This window comes from Tachyglossus aculeatus, chromosome 1 (assembly GCF_015852505.1).
Source record: "Tachyglossus aculeatus isolate mTacAcu1 chromosome 1, mTacAcu1.pri, whole genome shotgun sequence".
NCBI lineage: Eukaryota > Metazoa > Chordata > Mammalia > Monotremata > Tachyglossidae > Tachyglossus > Tachyglossus aculeatus.
Window position 1 is genome coordinate 139,426,124 of NC_052066.1, and position 16,081 is coordinate 139,442,204.

The following is a 16,081-nucleotide window of genomic DNA, read 5'->3' on the forward strand; positions in this document are numbered from 1 at the left end:
AGTAAGAAAGTACTGAAGGGGCTCAGAGGTGAGACACAGAAGGTTGGGGAAATGACAGGAACATTCGTTCATTTAATCGTATTCATTCATTCATTCAATCGTATTTATTGAGTGCATACTGTGTGCAGAGCACTGTACTAAGCGCTTGGGAAGTACAAGTTGGCAACAGACAGAGACGGTCCCTACCCAACAACGGGCTCACAGTCTAGAAGGGGGAGACAGACAACGAAACAAAACATGTGGACAGGTGTCAAGTCTTCTTAATACCATGAAAAAAAAAAGTTGGAATTTACTGAGGACTTACTGTGTGCAGAGCACTGTACTAAGCGCTTGGGAAGTACAAGTCGGCAACATATAGAGACGTAGAAGACTCCTTGGAGGAGACACGATTTTAGAACGGCTTTGAAGTTGGTGGGCTGTCGACATGAATAATAATAATAATAATGACGGTACTTGTTAAGCGCTTACTATGTGCAAAGCACTGTTCTAAGCGCTGGGGGGATACAAAGTGATCAGGTTGTCCTACTTGGGGCTCACAGTCTTAATCCCCATTTTACAGATGAGGGAACTGAGGCACAGAGAAGTGAAGTGACTTGCCCGAAGTCACACAGCTGACAATTGGCGGAGCCGGGATTTGAACCCATGGCCTCCAACTCCAAAGCCCGGGCTCTTTCCCCTGAGCCATGCTGCTTCTCATGAAGGAGAAGGGAATTCCAGGCTGGGAGGGGGAAAAGGGAGGGGAACAAAAATCTGTGGCAAAAGAGATGAGATTGAAGTATATAATAGGTCAGTTAGTGTTACAGGAGTAAAGAGTGCGGCCTGGGTTGTATTCATTCATTCAGTCATTCAATTGTATTTATTGAGCACTTACTGTGTGCAGAGCACTGTACTAAGCGCTTGGGAAGCCCAAGTTGGCAACATATAGAGACGGTCCCTACCCAACAGTGCGCTCACAGTCTAGAAGTCTTGTAGGAGGAGTCACAATTAGAGAAGCAACGTGGCTCAATGGAAAGAGCCCGGGCTTTGGAGTCAGAGGTCATGGGTTCAAATCCCGACTCCGCCAATTGTCAGCTCTGTGACTTTGAGCAAGTCACTTCTCTGTGCCTCAGTTACCTCATCTGTCAAATGGGGATGAAGACTGTGAGCCCCCCATGGGACAACCTGATCACCTTGTTACCTCCCCAGCGCTTAGAACAGTGCTTTGCACAAAGAAAGTGCTTAATAAATGCCATAATTATTATTATTATTATTGATCAAAGCTAAATGGGAGGGGGAGAGCTGATTGAGTACCCTGAATCCAGTGGTACGGAGTTTCTGTTTGATGTGGAGATGGATGGGCAGCCATTGGAGGTTTCTGAGGAGTTGAGTGATATGCACAGAATAATTGTTTTTGTTTGATTTTTTGTAAATGATCTGGACAGTGGTGAAGGTTATTGACTGGAGCGGGGAGAGATGAGGCGGGGGGATCATAATAATAATAATAATAATAAAGATGGTATTTGTTAAGCGCTTACTATCCCCTTCTAGACTAGAAGCCCCCCTTCTAGACTGTGAGCCTGTTGTTGGGTAGAGACCGTCTCTATATGTTGCCGACTTGTATTTCCCAAGCGCTTAGTCCAGTGCTTTGCACATAGTAAGTGCTCAATAAATACGATTGAATGAATGGATGAATGAATGAATGTGCCAAGCACTGTTCTAAGCACTGGGGTAGATAGACTGTGAGCCCACTGTTGGGTAGGGACTGTCTCTATGTGTTGCCAACTTGTACTTCCCAAGCACTTAGTACAGTGCTCTGCACACTGTAAGCGCTCAATAAATATGATTGATGATGACGATGATACAAGGTAATCAGGTTGTCCCTCATTGGGGCTCACAGTCTTAATCCCCATTTTACAGATGAGGGAACTGAGGCACAGAGAAGTGAAGTGACTTGCCCAAAGTCAAACAGCTGACAATTGGCGGAGTCGGGATTTGAACCCATGACCTCTGACTCCAAAGCCCAGGCTCTTTCCACTGAGCCACGCTGCTTCTCATATGTGCCAAGCACTGTTCTAAGCACTGGGGTAGATACAAGGTAATCAGGTTGTCCCACATGGGGCTCACAGTCTTAATCCCCATTTTACAGATGAGGGAACTGAGGCACAGAGAAGTGAAGTGATTTACCCAAAGTCACACAGCTGACAGTTGGTGGAGCCGGGATTTGAACCCATGACCTCTGACTCCAAAGCCCAGGCTCTTTCCACTGAGCCACACTGCTTCTCATATGTGCCAAGCACTGTTCTAAGCGCTGGGGTAATCAGGTTGTCCCACGTGGGGCTCACAGTCTTAATCCCCATTTTACAGATGAGGGAACTGAGGCCCAGAGAAGTGAAGTGACTTACCCAAAGTCACCCAGCTGACAAGTGGTGGAGCTGGGATTGGAACCCACGACCTCTGACTTGTACTTCCCAAGCGCTTAGTACAGTGCTCTGCACACAGTAAGCGCTCGATAAATACGATTGATTGAATGAATGAATGACTCCCAAGCCCAGGCTGTTTCCAGGAAGCCACACTGCTTCTCTCAGATCACCAAAGAGGCTGATGCCGTCGTGAAAGCGGGCTAGGAGGAGTGCTTAAATCAGTGTGGTAGCGCCTAGTACAGTGCTCTGCACACAGTAAGCGCTCAGTAAATGCGACTGAATGAATGAAAGTAGCAGCTCGGAGGGAAAGGAAGGGTTGGGTTCGAGAGCTGTTGTGAAGGTACAGCTGAGAGGATTCGGTGACGGACTGAATGTGTGCATGGAGAAGCAGCGTGGTCTAATGGTTAGAGCACGGGCCTGGGCTTCAGGAGGACCTGGGTTCTAATCGCGGCTCCGCCACGTGTCTGCTGTGTGACCTTGGGCGAGTCACTTCACTTCTCTGGACCTCTTTTCCCTCATCTGGAAAATGGGGATTAAGACTGTGAGCCTAATGTGGGACAGGGACTCCGTCCAACATGATTACCTTATGTCTGCCTCAGCGCTTAGTACAGTGCCTGGCAGGTAGTAAATGCTTAACAGATACCATAAACAAAGAAAAGAAAGAGATAAGTCGAAGATGATGCCGAGATGTGGGACAACCCGATCATCTTGTATCCCCCCAGTGCTTAGAACAATGCTTTGCACTGTTTATTATTTATTTATTTATTTATTTATTTATTTATCTATCTATTTATTTGTGTATTTATTTTACTTGTACATATCTATTCTATTTATTTTATTTTGTTAATATGTTTGGTTTTGTTCTCTGTCTCCCCCTTCTAGACTGTGAGCCCACTGTTGGGTAGGGACTGTCTCCATATGTTGCCAGGTTGTACTTCCCAAGCGCTTAGTACAGTGCTCTGCACACAGTAAGTGCTCAATAAATACGATTGATTGATTGATTGATATCTATTCTATTTATTTTATTTTCTTAATATGTTTGGTTTTGTTCTCTGTCTCCCCCTTCTAGACTGTGAGCCCACTGTTGGGTAGGGACCGTCTCTATATGTTGCCAACTTGGACTTCCCAAGCGCTTAGTACAGTGCTCTGCACACAGTAAGCGCTCAATAAATACGATTGATTGATTGATTCACACATAGCAAGCGCTTAACAAATACCATCATTATTACTATAAGTAAGAAGCAGTGTGGCTCAGTGAAAGAGCACGGGCTTTGGAGTCTGAGGTTAGGGGTTCAAATCCCAGCTCCTCCAATTGTCAGCTGTGTGACTTTGGGCAAGTCACTTAGCTTCTCTGCGCCTCAGTTCCCTCATCTGCAAAATGGGGATTAAGACTGTGAGCCCCCGGGGGGACAACCTGATCACCTTGTATCCTCCCCAGCGCTTAGAACAGTGCTATGCACATAGTAAGCGCTTAATAAATGCCACTATTATTATTATTATTATTAAGTAAGGCAAGAGGGTTTTCAGGCTCACCTTGGTCTTTTCAGGCACATTCGCAAACACGAATGAGACGTCGAAAAAGAAGAATGATTTATATACGAACGCACACACGCACACGTCATCATCTCCTGCCACTGAGCCACTGCATTTGTCCTTCTCTCCAGGATGTCCTCTCCATTTTTGTCCTTCCTATTTTTAAACCCTCCGTGATATCTCCTCTAGACTGTAAGCTCCTCGTGGGCAGGGGAATATGACTCCCAACTTTACCATGTCTACCAAGCCCTCAATTCATTCTGTCAATCAATCAATCAATCAATCGTATTTATTGAGCACTTACTGTGTGCAGAGCACTGTACTAAGCGCTTGGGAAGTACAAGGTGGCAACATATAGAGACAGTCCCTACCCAACAGTGGGCTCACACTGATATCTCCTCTAGACTGTAAGCTCCTTGTGGGCAGGGGAATATGACTACCAACTTTACCTTGTCTACCAAGCCCTCAATTCATTGAATCAATCAATCAATCAATCAATCGTATATATTGAGCACTTACTATGTGCAGAGCACCGTATTAAGTGCTTGGGAGAGTACAATACAACACGAAACACATTCCCTGCCCCTGAGTGTAAAGTTTAGAGGAGAGCAAGCAGACATCAGTACAAATAAATAAATTACAGATATGTTCATAAATGCTATGGAGCTGGGATGGGGGGAGAACAAAGGGAGCAAGTCAGGGTTACGGAAAATTTAGTCTGTGCACTCAGTAAGCGCTCAGTAAATATTTCCTTCCTGGCTATAGGTCACTCTAATCACTTCCCTAATGTATCACAGGTTTAGTTGTTAATATTCTTTCCGTTCTTAGGTATCTTTTCAATATTTGTACCATTTGATCTTTTAGTCAGCCACTCATATTTATTGTGCAGTTACTATGTACAGAGCACTGTACTGAGCGCTTGGGAGAGTACAGTATAGCAACAGAACGGACGCATTCCCTGCCACAATGAGCTAAAGTTCCGTATCCATCTGTAAGTTTGGTATTTGTGCTTGTCCTGGGTCCTCCGCTAGCTCCAGCGCTTAGAACAGTGCTTGGCACGTAGTAAGCGCTCAACAAATACCATCATTATTATTGGAAGCTCCTTGAGATGAGGGATTGTGTCTTGTGATTCCCTTGAAACTCCCCTGGGGCCCCACTGGGATGCTCAGATTCGTGCTGCCTTCCTACATTCATTCATTCAATCAGATTTATTGAGCGCTTACTGTGTGCAGAGCACTGTACTAAGCGCTTGAAAAGTACAAACTGGCAACATATAGAGATGGTCCCAACCCAACAACAGGCTCACAATCAAGAAGGGGGAGACAGACAACAAAACAAAACAAGTAGACAGGCATCAATAGCATCAAAAATAGACTTTTAGACTGTGAGCCCACTGTTGGGTAGGGATTGTTTCTATATGTTGCCAATTTGTACCTCCCAAGCGCTTAATACAGTGCTCTGCACACAGTAAGTGCTCAATAAATATGATTGATGATGATTAATATTCTATAGATATGTACACACACACACAACAGATGTTCGGTAAGTTCTTTGGACTATCTGCAAAAATCTTGTCATCCTTCTCCAGGCCTTCAGTAGCATCACCCAAGCAATTAGAGCATTTATCTAGACTGCTGCCTTGGTTTTTGACAGTTTTTGAACACACATTTTTGAGGCTGTGGTTTAATAAATTCTATATCCTTTTTTAAATTATTTTTCGAAAGGTGCCGCCCCCGGGGAACGACTTTTAAAAGAATGAAAGCTTAGAAGCAACATTTGCATGTCGGTGCCAGAGATGTAGCGTGGCCTGGTGGATAGAGCAGATAGGGCCTGGGTTCTAATTCCGGCTCAGCCACATTTCTGCTGTGTGACCTTCGCCTAGTCACTTAGCTTCTCTGTGCCTCAGTTCCCTCATCTGGAAAATGGGGATCAAGACTGCGAGCCCCATGTGGAACCTGGACTGTGTCCAACCTGATTAGCTTGTGTCTACCCCAGTGCTTAGTACAGTGCCTGACACATAATAAGGGCTTAACAAATACAACATTTAAAAAAAAATCAGAAAAAAAACTTCTTTTTCCCACTCCTAGTTCAGCGGACTTCCACCTGTGTTTAGATTAAGTATAAATCAATCAATCAATCGTATTTATTGAGCGCTTACTGTGTGCGGAGCACTGTACTAAGCGCTTGGGAAGTACAAGTTGGCAACACATAGAGACAGTCCCTACCCAACAGTGGGCTCACAGTCTAAAAGGGGGAGACAGAGAACAAAACCAAACATACTAACAAAATAAAATAAATAGAATAGATATGTACAAGTAAAATAAATAAATAGAGTAATAAATATAAATGTCTCCTTGTTCCTTGTGGGCAGGAAATGTGTCTGTTGTTGTACTCTCCCAAGCGCTTAATTGAAGCAGCATGGCTCAGTGGAAAGAGCCCGGGCTTGGGAGTCAGAGGTCATGGGTTCAAATCCCGCCTCTGCTGCTTGTCAGCTGTGTGACTTAGGGCAAGCCACTTAACTTCTCTGGGCCTCAGTTACCTCATCTGTCAAATGGGGATTGAGAGTGTGAGCCCCACGTGGGACAAGCTGATCACCTGGTATCCTCCCCAGTGCTTAGAACAGTGCTTTGCACATAGTAAACGCTTAACAAATGCCATCATCATTATTATTAGTAGTAGTGATAGTAGTACAGTGCTTTGCACACGGAAAACGCTCAATCAGTACGACTGAATGAATGAATAGACCTTTTAATTCAAAGTGGATTTTTAGCGGGGAGAAAGAGAAGCTGGATTATGGAGCTTTGGAACAGAAGCCGGAACAGATTTAACTAGAGCGGCACTAACAGGCCCCGTGATTATATTGCAGAGTTCTGGTTTATTAATAACCCATAGTAAGCAAGTTTAAACGATAAGCCTTGACAGGGGAAATGGTTGCCTTGAGATAATCACATGCCAAAGATGTTCTGAACAATGAGGAACAGCTGAGCACATCCAATCCCATGACTCTCAGGCCCCGGAGGGGCTGCTAGCTATGTATGAGATACCGTGCCTCTTAATTTCAGGGTAAGATTACATAAATCTCTTGGGTAACCGCAGTGACAGATGAGAGTCGAAAGATTCAATGATACCCCTGGGGAAAAAAACAGATCTCTCCTCTGCAGAATGCCGAGGAGATCATCGAACGTTTCTTTTTGAGTTGTCCCCTCAAAAACGATCAGCGGTGTGTGTTCCGCGATTTAGCTTCACTAAATTTAAAACATTCTTCTCGCCACTTGAGCATCGATCATCAGTAATTTTTCAGGACATGCAAAGCCCTGTATCAAGCGCAAAGGGAACTGACAGAAGTGTGACAGACTCCTTGCCCTTAGGGGGATTACACCATTGTTTATTTTTTAAAACCACTACTAAGAACATTTTCATAGAAACACCATATGCTCAGATGAGTGACAGATGAGAGTCGAATAATTCAATGATACCCTGGGGGAAAAGAACAGATCTCTCCTCTGCAGAATGCCGAGGAGATCATCGGAGGGCTCTTTTTGAATTGTCCCCTCAAAAACGATCAGTGGTGTGTGTTCCGCGATTTAGCTTCACTAAATTTAAAACATTCTTCTCGCCACTTAAGCATTGATCATCAGTAATTTTTCAGGACATGCAAAGCCCTGTACTAAGCACAAAGGGAACCGACAGAAGTGTGACAGACTCCTTGCCCTTAGGGGGATTACACCATTGTTTATTTTTTAAAACCATTCCTAAGAACATTTTCCTAGAAGCACCATATGCTCAGACTCCTTGCTTCTCTCTTGGTGCATAATTTGAAACCATTTTGCCCTCCCACTTGAATTTGCACCCTTTATTCAGAATAACAATAATAATTATATTTGTTAAGCGCTTACCATGTGCCAGGTACCTTAAGAAGTGCTGGATACAAGCAATCAGGTTGGACGTAGTCCCTGACCCACATGGAGCTCACAGTCTTAATCCCTGTTTTACAAATGAGGGAAACTGAGGCCCAGGGAAATTAAGTGACGTGCCCAGAGTCACACAGCAGACAAGTGGCGGAGCCGGGATTAGAACCCATGACCTTCTGGCTTCGTAGGTCCGTGCTCTATGCACTACACCGTGCTGCTTTTCGCAATGATGGTATTTGTTAAGCTCTAACTATGTGTCAGACACTGGGTAGATTCAAGATAATTGGGTTGGACATAATACCTGTCCCACATAAGGCTCCCAGTCTTAATCCCCATTTTACAGATGAGGGAATTGAGGCCCAGAGAAACTAAGTGACTTGCCCAAGGTCACACAGCAGACAAGTGGCAGAGCAAAGATTAGAACCCATGACCTCAAACTCCCAGGCCCATGCTCTAACCACTAGGCCTTGCTGCTTCATCCCACCTTCAGCCCCAAAGCACTTAGGTTCATATCTATAAATTATATATTTATATTAATGTGTGTCTCTCCCTCTACACTGTAAGCTCCTTGTGGGCAAGGAGTGTGTTTACCAACTCTGCTATATCATACTCTCCCAAGCGCTTAACAAATACCATAATACCATAAAAATACCATAATAAGTACGCAGTAAATGATTGATTGATGAATAAAGTACAGCCCACATCTGTTACATCTGACTTACAAACCACTGGGGCACAGGGGATCTGGCAAACACTTTGCCACTTTAAATATCGAAATGATCTTTGGGGGGAAATAGTTACTTCCCAGGATGAATTAATTTCCCACTCTAATGGAAAAGTTGGCAGCAAGAGGCAGATGAATCTTCTTTTAAAATAATATAAAATAATCACATCTTCATAGACAGTTGTCTACTCTGAGTAACAGGTGATGGTTCAAAAACGGACTCCTTTGCCTTGTATTTGGTAGGTGGAGGGTGGAGCCATGATAAGTGCTCATTTGGAGGAGATCTAACACTTTAAAACAAAATGGTGCTTCCTGATCATTTTTAGCTTCTCCTCTAATTTGGAACTCCCTCCATCTGACAGATGAATTACTAATTTACAAAAATTATTTATTATGCACTTGCTCTGTGTGGAGCACTGAACTAAGCATTTGGGAGAGTAGAGTTGAGAGACACGATTCATCCTCTTCGGGAGCTTACGTTCTACTAGAGGAGATAGATGCTGAAATTACAGGTCATTATTATTATCATTATTATTATTATTATTATTATTATTATTAAGTGCCTTCGAGTCATTTCCTATTCATAGGCGACTCCATGGATATACTTTCTCCAGAAAGTCCTGACCTCTGCCATAATCCACAACCTTTCTAACAGTTCTTCCATTATCGTTGTTATGGTCTCTATCCATCTGGCTGCTGGTCTACCTCTAACACGTTTTCCCTGGACTTTTCCTAACATTAATGTCTTCTCCAGAGAATTAATCCTCCTGATTATGTGTCCAAAATATGCTTATCTAAGTCGAGTCATTTGGCCTTCCAAAGACCACTTTGGTCAAATTTGCTCTAAAATCGATTTGTTTGTCTTTTGGGCAGTCCGTGGTATTCACACCACATTTCGAAACACCACATTTCAAAAGAATCGATGTTCTTTCTATCCTGCTTTTTCACCGTCCAGCTTTCGGATCCATACAGTGTCGCTGGAAATACCATAGAGTTGACAATTTGTATTTTTGTGGCAAAAGTTACATCAGCACGTTTCATGACTTTTTTTCCAGGCTCTTCATAGCTAGTCTTCCTAACATTAATCTTTATTGTATTTCTTGGCTACTATTTCTTTTATTATTGATTATCAATCCCAGGAGAGAAAAATTGTCAACTTAATACCCGTCCCACATAAGGCTCACAGTCTTAATCCCCATTTTACAGATGAGGGAACTGAGGCCCAAAGAAATTAAGTGACTTGCCCAAGGTCACACAGCAGACAAGTGGCAGAGCAAAGATCAAAATTGTCAACAAGAATTGTCAATCTTCTCTCCATCCACTTCTCTCACTCCTCTCCAATTACAGGTAGGAGGAAGCAATAGCTCTCCCCACATTGAAAACCGTGGAAAAAGCCCGGGCTTGGGAGTCAGAGGTCATGAGTTCTAATCCTGGCTTCCCCACATGTCTGCTATGTGACCTTGGGCAAGTCACTTAACTTCTCTGAGCCTCAGTTCCCTCATCTGTAAAATGGGGATTAAGACTGTGAGCCCCACATGGGACAACGTGATCATCTTGTATCCCCTCCAGTGCTTAGAACAGTGCTTTGCACATAGGAAACGCTTAACAAATGCCACCATTATTATTAACATCTCATCTCTCTCCAACAACCCTTTCCTCATTAATCTACCAGAACTTTTTAAAATGATATTTGTTAAGCGCTTACTATTTGCCAGGCACTGTGCTAAGCAATGCAGTAAATACAAGGGCTCACAGTCTTAATCCCCATTTTACAGATGAGGGAAATGAGGCGCAGAGAAGTTAAAGTATCCAAGCTCACCCAGCAGATAAGTGGCGGAGCTGGGATTAGAACCTGGGTCCTTCTGACTCCCATTTATTCATTCATTCATTCAATCGTATTTACTGAGCGCTTACTGTGTGCAGAGCACTGTACTAAGCACTTAGGAAGTACAAGTCGGCAACATATAGAGACGGTCCCTACCCAACAACGGGCTCACCGTCTAGAAGGGGGAGACAGGCAACAAAACAAAACATGTAAGGCCACACCACTTCGCAGCTCGTTAGGAGGTTCTCTCTTCAAAATTTCTAAATATAATTTCTTAAATTTCTTTAATAATAATAATAATAATAAATTTCTTAAATATTTCATAAATATCATTTCTTAAACTGAGAGTTTAAGAGGATCCCCTTCAGTTGTATCTGAGAAGTAGCATGGCATAGTGGATAGAGCACGGGCCTGGAGTCAGAAGGTCACGGGTTCTAGTACTGGTTCTGCCACTTGCCTGCTGTGGGACCTTGGACAAGTCACCTCACTTCTCTGTGCCTCGGTTGTCTCATCTGTAAAATGGGGATTGAGACTGTGAGCCCCGTTGGACTGTGTCCAACCCTGTTCGCTCGTATCCACTCCCAGTGCTTAGAACAGTGCCAACCTCATAGTAAGCCCTTGACAAATCTCATGATTGTTATTATTAGTATTATTATCTCCTCCCTGCTGGGAGGAGAGTTATCGTGGGCTCTGCACGCAGTAAGCGCTCAATAAATACGATTGAATAAATGAATGAATGAATCATGGGACCCCCCCCCAATTCTTAGACTGTACTGTGCCTAGTGATTTGAGAGCCCTACCCATTCGGCATTGGAACGTGGCCCCTACATATTGGGCAATTTTTATCTTGCAAGTGAACCGGGGTGGTAACCCACTTGCTCAGCAGACAGAATTTCACTTAAATAAGCTGCTTGCTGACTCGACTGATTGTCAGATCTGGGATAATAGTAATAATAATACTGTTTGTTAAGCACTTACTATGTGCCCTGGCATTGTACTAGGCTCTGGGGGAAGGTACAAGATAATTAGGGCTCACAGACTAGATAGGAGGGAGAACAGGTAGTGAATCCTCATTTTATAGATGTTCTTAGCACTGGGGTAATAATAATAATAATAATGATGGCATTTATTAAGCGCTTACTATGTGCAAAGCACTGTTCTAAGCGCTGGGGAGGTTACAAGGTGATCAGGTTGTCCCACGGGGGGCTCGCAGTCTTCATCCTCATTTTACAGATGAGGTAACTGAGGCCCAGAGAAGTTAAGTGACTTGCCCAAAGTCACAGAGCTGATACAAGGTAATCTGGTTGTCCCACATGGGGCTCACGGTCTTCGTCCCCATTTGACAGATGAGGGAACCGAGGCGCAGAAAAGTGAAATGACTTGCCCAAGGCCACGCAACAGACAAGTGGCGGAGCTAGGATTAGAACTCATGACCTCTGATTCCCAGGCCCGTGCTGTATTCACTTTGCCTCACAGCTTCCCCTAAGTGTTAGGGAGTAGGACAAGGGAGTAGGAAGGGGGATATTCATTCATTCAGTCGTATTTATTGAGCGCTTACTGTGTGCAGAGCACTGTACTAAGCGCTTGGGGAAGCAGTGTGGCGCAGTGGAAAGAGCGTAGGCTTTGGAGTCAGAGGTCATGGGTTCAAATCCCGGCTCCGCCAGTTGTCAGCTGTGTGACTTTGGGCAAGATACTTAACTTCTCTGTGCCTCAGTTCCCTCATCTGTAAAATGGGGATTAAGACTGTGAGCCCCACATGGGACAACCTGATCACCTTGTAACCTCCCCAGCGCTTAGAACAGTGCTTTGCACATAGTAAGCGCTTAATAAATGCCTTTATTATTATTATTATTAGAATATAGGATGGAGGAGATACAAGGCTAGTCAGGGAAGGCTTCCTGGAGGAGATGGGACCTCAAAGAGGGCTTTGAAGATGGGAAGAGTGGTGTGTCGCAAATGAAGGGGGGAAGGAGTTTCAGTCAAAGGGAGGGCTGGGTCGAAAGCAAGAGAGACAGGATCAAGGCAAAATCCTGTCGTCCATTGTAAATCCTGAGAAAGCTCAACTGCTCATTAGGAGCAGTCAAGAGAAACGTTATCAGAAGAGGAAACATTGGAGAACTAGAGAGAAGAAGAGGGGAAAAACCTTGCTTCCAAATCCAGATCAAAGAGAAGTCTTTCCTGAGTTTAATCCTCCCCTATTTTGTAATAGGTGAAAGTTTAGCGCGGAGGAATATCATGGGACAAAGTTGCTAAAAGCACTTTCAGCGTACAACCTCTTTCCTTCACATTTCACCATGTAGTTGAATTTAAAGGCCCTTAAACACTGAGACAATTAGCATTAAATATTACCACTAACCTGTGCCTCTGTAACTTTTTAGTGCTGGCCGCCAACAATCCCACCTCATGGATAGACTCCATCTTTACGATATCCTGATAAATAGGAGATGGGCCAGGATTCTTGAGAGTTTTAATAATGATATCCTGATAAATAGGAGATGGGCCAGGATTCTTGAGAATTTTAATAATAATAATAATAATGATGGCATTGGTTAAGCGTTTACTATGTGCAAAGCACTGTTCTAAGCACTGGGGGGGATGCAAGGTGATGAGGTTGTCCCACGTGGGGCTCACAGTCTTAATCCCCATTTTACAGATGAGGTCACCGAGGCTCAAAGTTTTAAAGGGTAATTCCTTACTTTACAGGCTACCTCGGCAAGCAGCCTTATTTGGGAGCGGTAATTGGGAGAGTCGCAAACCGCATTGCCAAAGGAAAGTTTTCGGTGAACGGAGAAGAATTCCAGCTTCCCATCAACAGGGAACCCAACTCCCTGCATGGAGGGAATCGAGGGTTTGACAAGGTAAGCTGGAGGATGCTACAGTGGTTGAATGGGTCAACGCCCCGGCCTCAGTCAGTCATATTTACTGAGCGCTTACTGTGCGCACAGCATTATACTAACCGCTTGGGAGAGTACACTATAACAATACTACAGACACCTTCCCCGCCCACAGCGAGCTTACAGTTCATGAATATCCTGCTGATATCCTTTAGACTGTAGAATCGATGTGGTCAGGAACGTGTCTACCAACTCTACTGTAGTGGACTCTCCCCAGCACTTAATACGGTTAGAGCTCAATAAGTACCACTGATTGATTGATTGATTATCCAGTAATGCTTCAGGGCACATGTTTTACTGATGTTGAAAGTTCCCCCCCACCATCTTACCTCCTTCCCTTCCCCACAGCACCTGTATATATGTATATATGTTTGCACATATTTATTACTCTATTTATTTATTTTACTTGTTCATATCTATTCCATTTATTTTATTTTGTTAGTATGTTTGGTTTTGTTCTCTGTCTCCCCCTTTTAGACTGTGAGCCCACTGTTGGGTAGGGACTGTCTCTATATGTTGCCAACTTGTACTTCCCAAGCACTTAGTACAGTGCTCTGCACACAGTAAGTGCTCAATAAATACGATTGATTGATTGATTGATTGATCCCTTTCACAACCTCTCTACCTAGTGACTTGGGAGTGAAATTGATTTCACTGAGGTTCCCAGTTATGTTCTCCAGACTGTAAGCTCCTTGTGGGCAGTGAATGTGTCTACCAGCTCTGTTATATTGTACTCTCCCTAGGGCGTGGTAATAATAATAATAACGATGATGGCCTTTGTTAAGCGCTTACTATGGGCAAAGCAGTGTTCTAAGCGCTGGGGAGGAAACAAGGTGATCAGGTTGTCCCATGTGGGGCTCACAGTCTTAATCCCCATTTTACAGATGAGGTAACTGAGGCACAGAGAAGTTAAGTACAGTGCTCTGCACACAGAAAGTGGTCAGTAAAGGCAATTGATTGATTGATAATTAATAATCATAGTTATTAAGCACTCATTGCGTGCAAAGCACTTTGAAGAGTACACTATAACATCAGACACATTCTCTGCCCACAATGAGCTCACAGTCTACAGGGGAGACAGACGTGAATATAAATCTGTCAATCAATCACAGATTCATTCATTCAATCGTATTTATTGAGCGCTTACTGTGTGCAGAGCACTGTACAAAGCGCTTGGGAAGTCCAAGTTGGCAACCTATAGAGACAGTCCCTACCCAACAGCGGGCTCACAGTCTAGAAGGGGGACACAGACAACAAAACAAAACATATTAACCAAATAAAATAAGTAGAATAAATATGTACAAATAAATAAATAGAGTAAGAAATCCGTACAAACATATATACATCTATACAGGTGCTGTGGGGAGGGGAAGGAGGTAAGGCGGGGGGATGGGGATGGGGAGGGGGAGATATTTATAGACATATATATCAATCAATCAATCGTATTTATTGAGCGCTTACTGTGTGCAGAGCACTGTACTAAGCGCTTGGGAAGTACAAGTTGGCAATATATAGAGACAGTCCCTACCCAACAGTGGGCTCACAGTCTAAAAGGTGGAGACAGAGAACAAAACCAAACATACTAACAAAATAAAATAAATAGAATAGATATGTACAAGTAATATATGTATGCTATGGGGAAGGGAGGGAAGATGAATGAAGAAGCAAGTATGAGGGGCGCAGAAGGGAGTGGGAGAACAGAAGACAAGGGCTTAGGGAAGGCTTCCTGGAGGAGATGCACCTTCAATAAATCTTTGAAGTCGGGGAGAGCAATTATCTGTCTGAGATGAGGAGGGAGGGCATTCCAGGCCGGAGGTAAGATGTGGGCGAGAGGTCAGCGGAGAGATAGGTGAGATTGAGGTACAGTGAGAAGGTTAGCCTTAGAAGAACAGAGTGTGCGGGCTGGGTTGTAGTTGGAGAGCAGCAAGGTGACATATTTATTTTACTTGTACATATCTATTCTATTTATTTTATTTTGTTAGTATGTTTGGTTTTGTTCTCTGTCTCCCCCTTTTAGACTGTGAGCCCACTGTTGGGTAGGGACCGTCTCTATATGTTGCCAACTTGTACTTCCCAAGCGCTTAGTTCAGTGCTCTGCACACAGTAAGCGCTCAATAAATACGATTGAGGATGATGATGATGAGGGGGCAAGATGGTTGACTTCTTTAAAGCCAATGGCGAGGCGTTTTTGCTTGATGTGGACTTGGATGGGCAACCACTGGAGTTTCTTGAGGAGGGGGTAAATAGGGTCTGAACGTTTTTGAAGGAAAATGATTCGGGCAGCAGAATGGAGTATGGACTGGAGTGGAAAGAGACAGGAGGCTGGGAGGTCAGCAAGGAGGCCGGTGCAATAATCAAGGTGGGATAGAATAAATGCTTGCATTAATATGGTAGCCGTTTAGATGGAGAGGAAGGGGCGGGTTTTGGCGACGTTGTGAAGGTGGAACTGACAGGATTTAGCGATGGCATTAGTTGGATGGATTTAGTGGTGGGATTTAGACTGTGAGCCCACTGTTGGGTAGGGACTGTCTCTATATGTTGCCAACTTGTACTTCCCAAGCGCTTAGTACAGTGCTCTGCACATAGTAAGCGCTCAATAAATACGATTGATGATGATGATGATGATCTGCTAGAGCCTGTACTGTGGAACCAAGGAAGAAAAATATGAGAGGAAAGAATTAAGAGTTTAAAAAAAAAAACCCTCAGGATAAAAGTATATCATTGTATTTGGGAATTGGAAAAGAAAAGCCTCATTTTTTCTCTCAAGAGACCGTCCCCCACCTAAAGAACACGAT

General features: G+C 43.8%; 1 protein-coding gene across 1 annotated transcript in view; it reads left to right on the top strand.

The window, feature by feature from the left end:
* GALM (galactose mutarotase) overlaps positions 1-16,081 on the top strand; it is an 88,394-nt gene that overhangs the window by 7,074 nt on the left and 65,239 nt on the right. Inside the window, exon 2 of the mRNA XM_038750724.1 lies at positions 13,096-13,250. Within this exon, the coding sequence (XP_038606652.1) occupies positions 13,096-13,250 (155 nt within the window). The remainder of the gene's footprint in view (positions 1-13,095; positions 13,251-16,081) is intronic.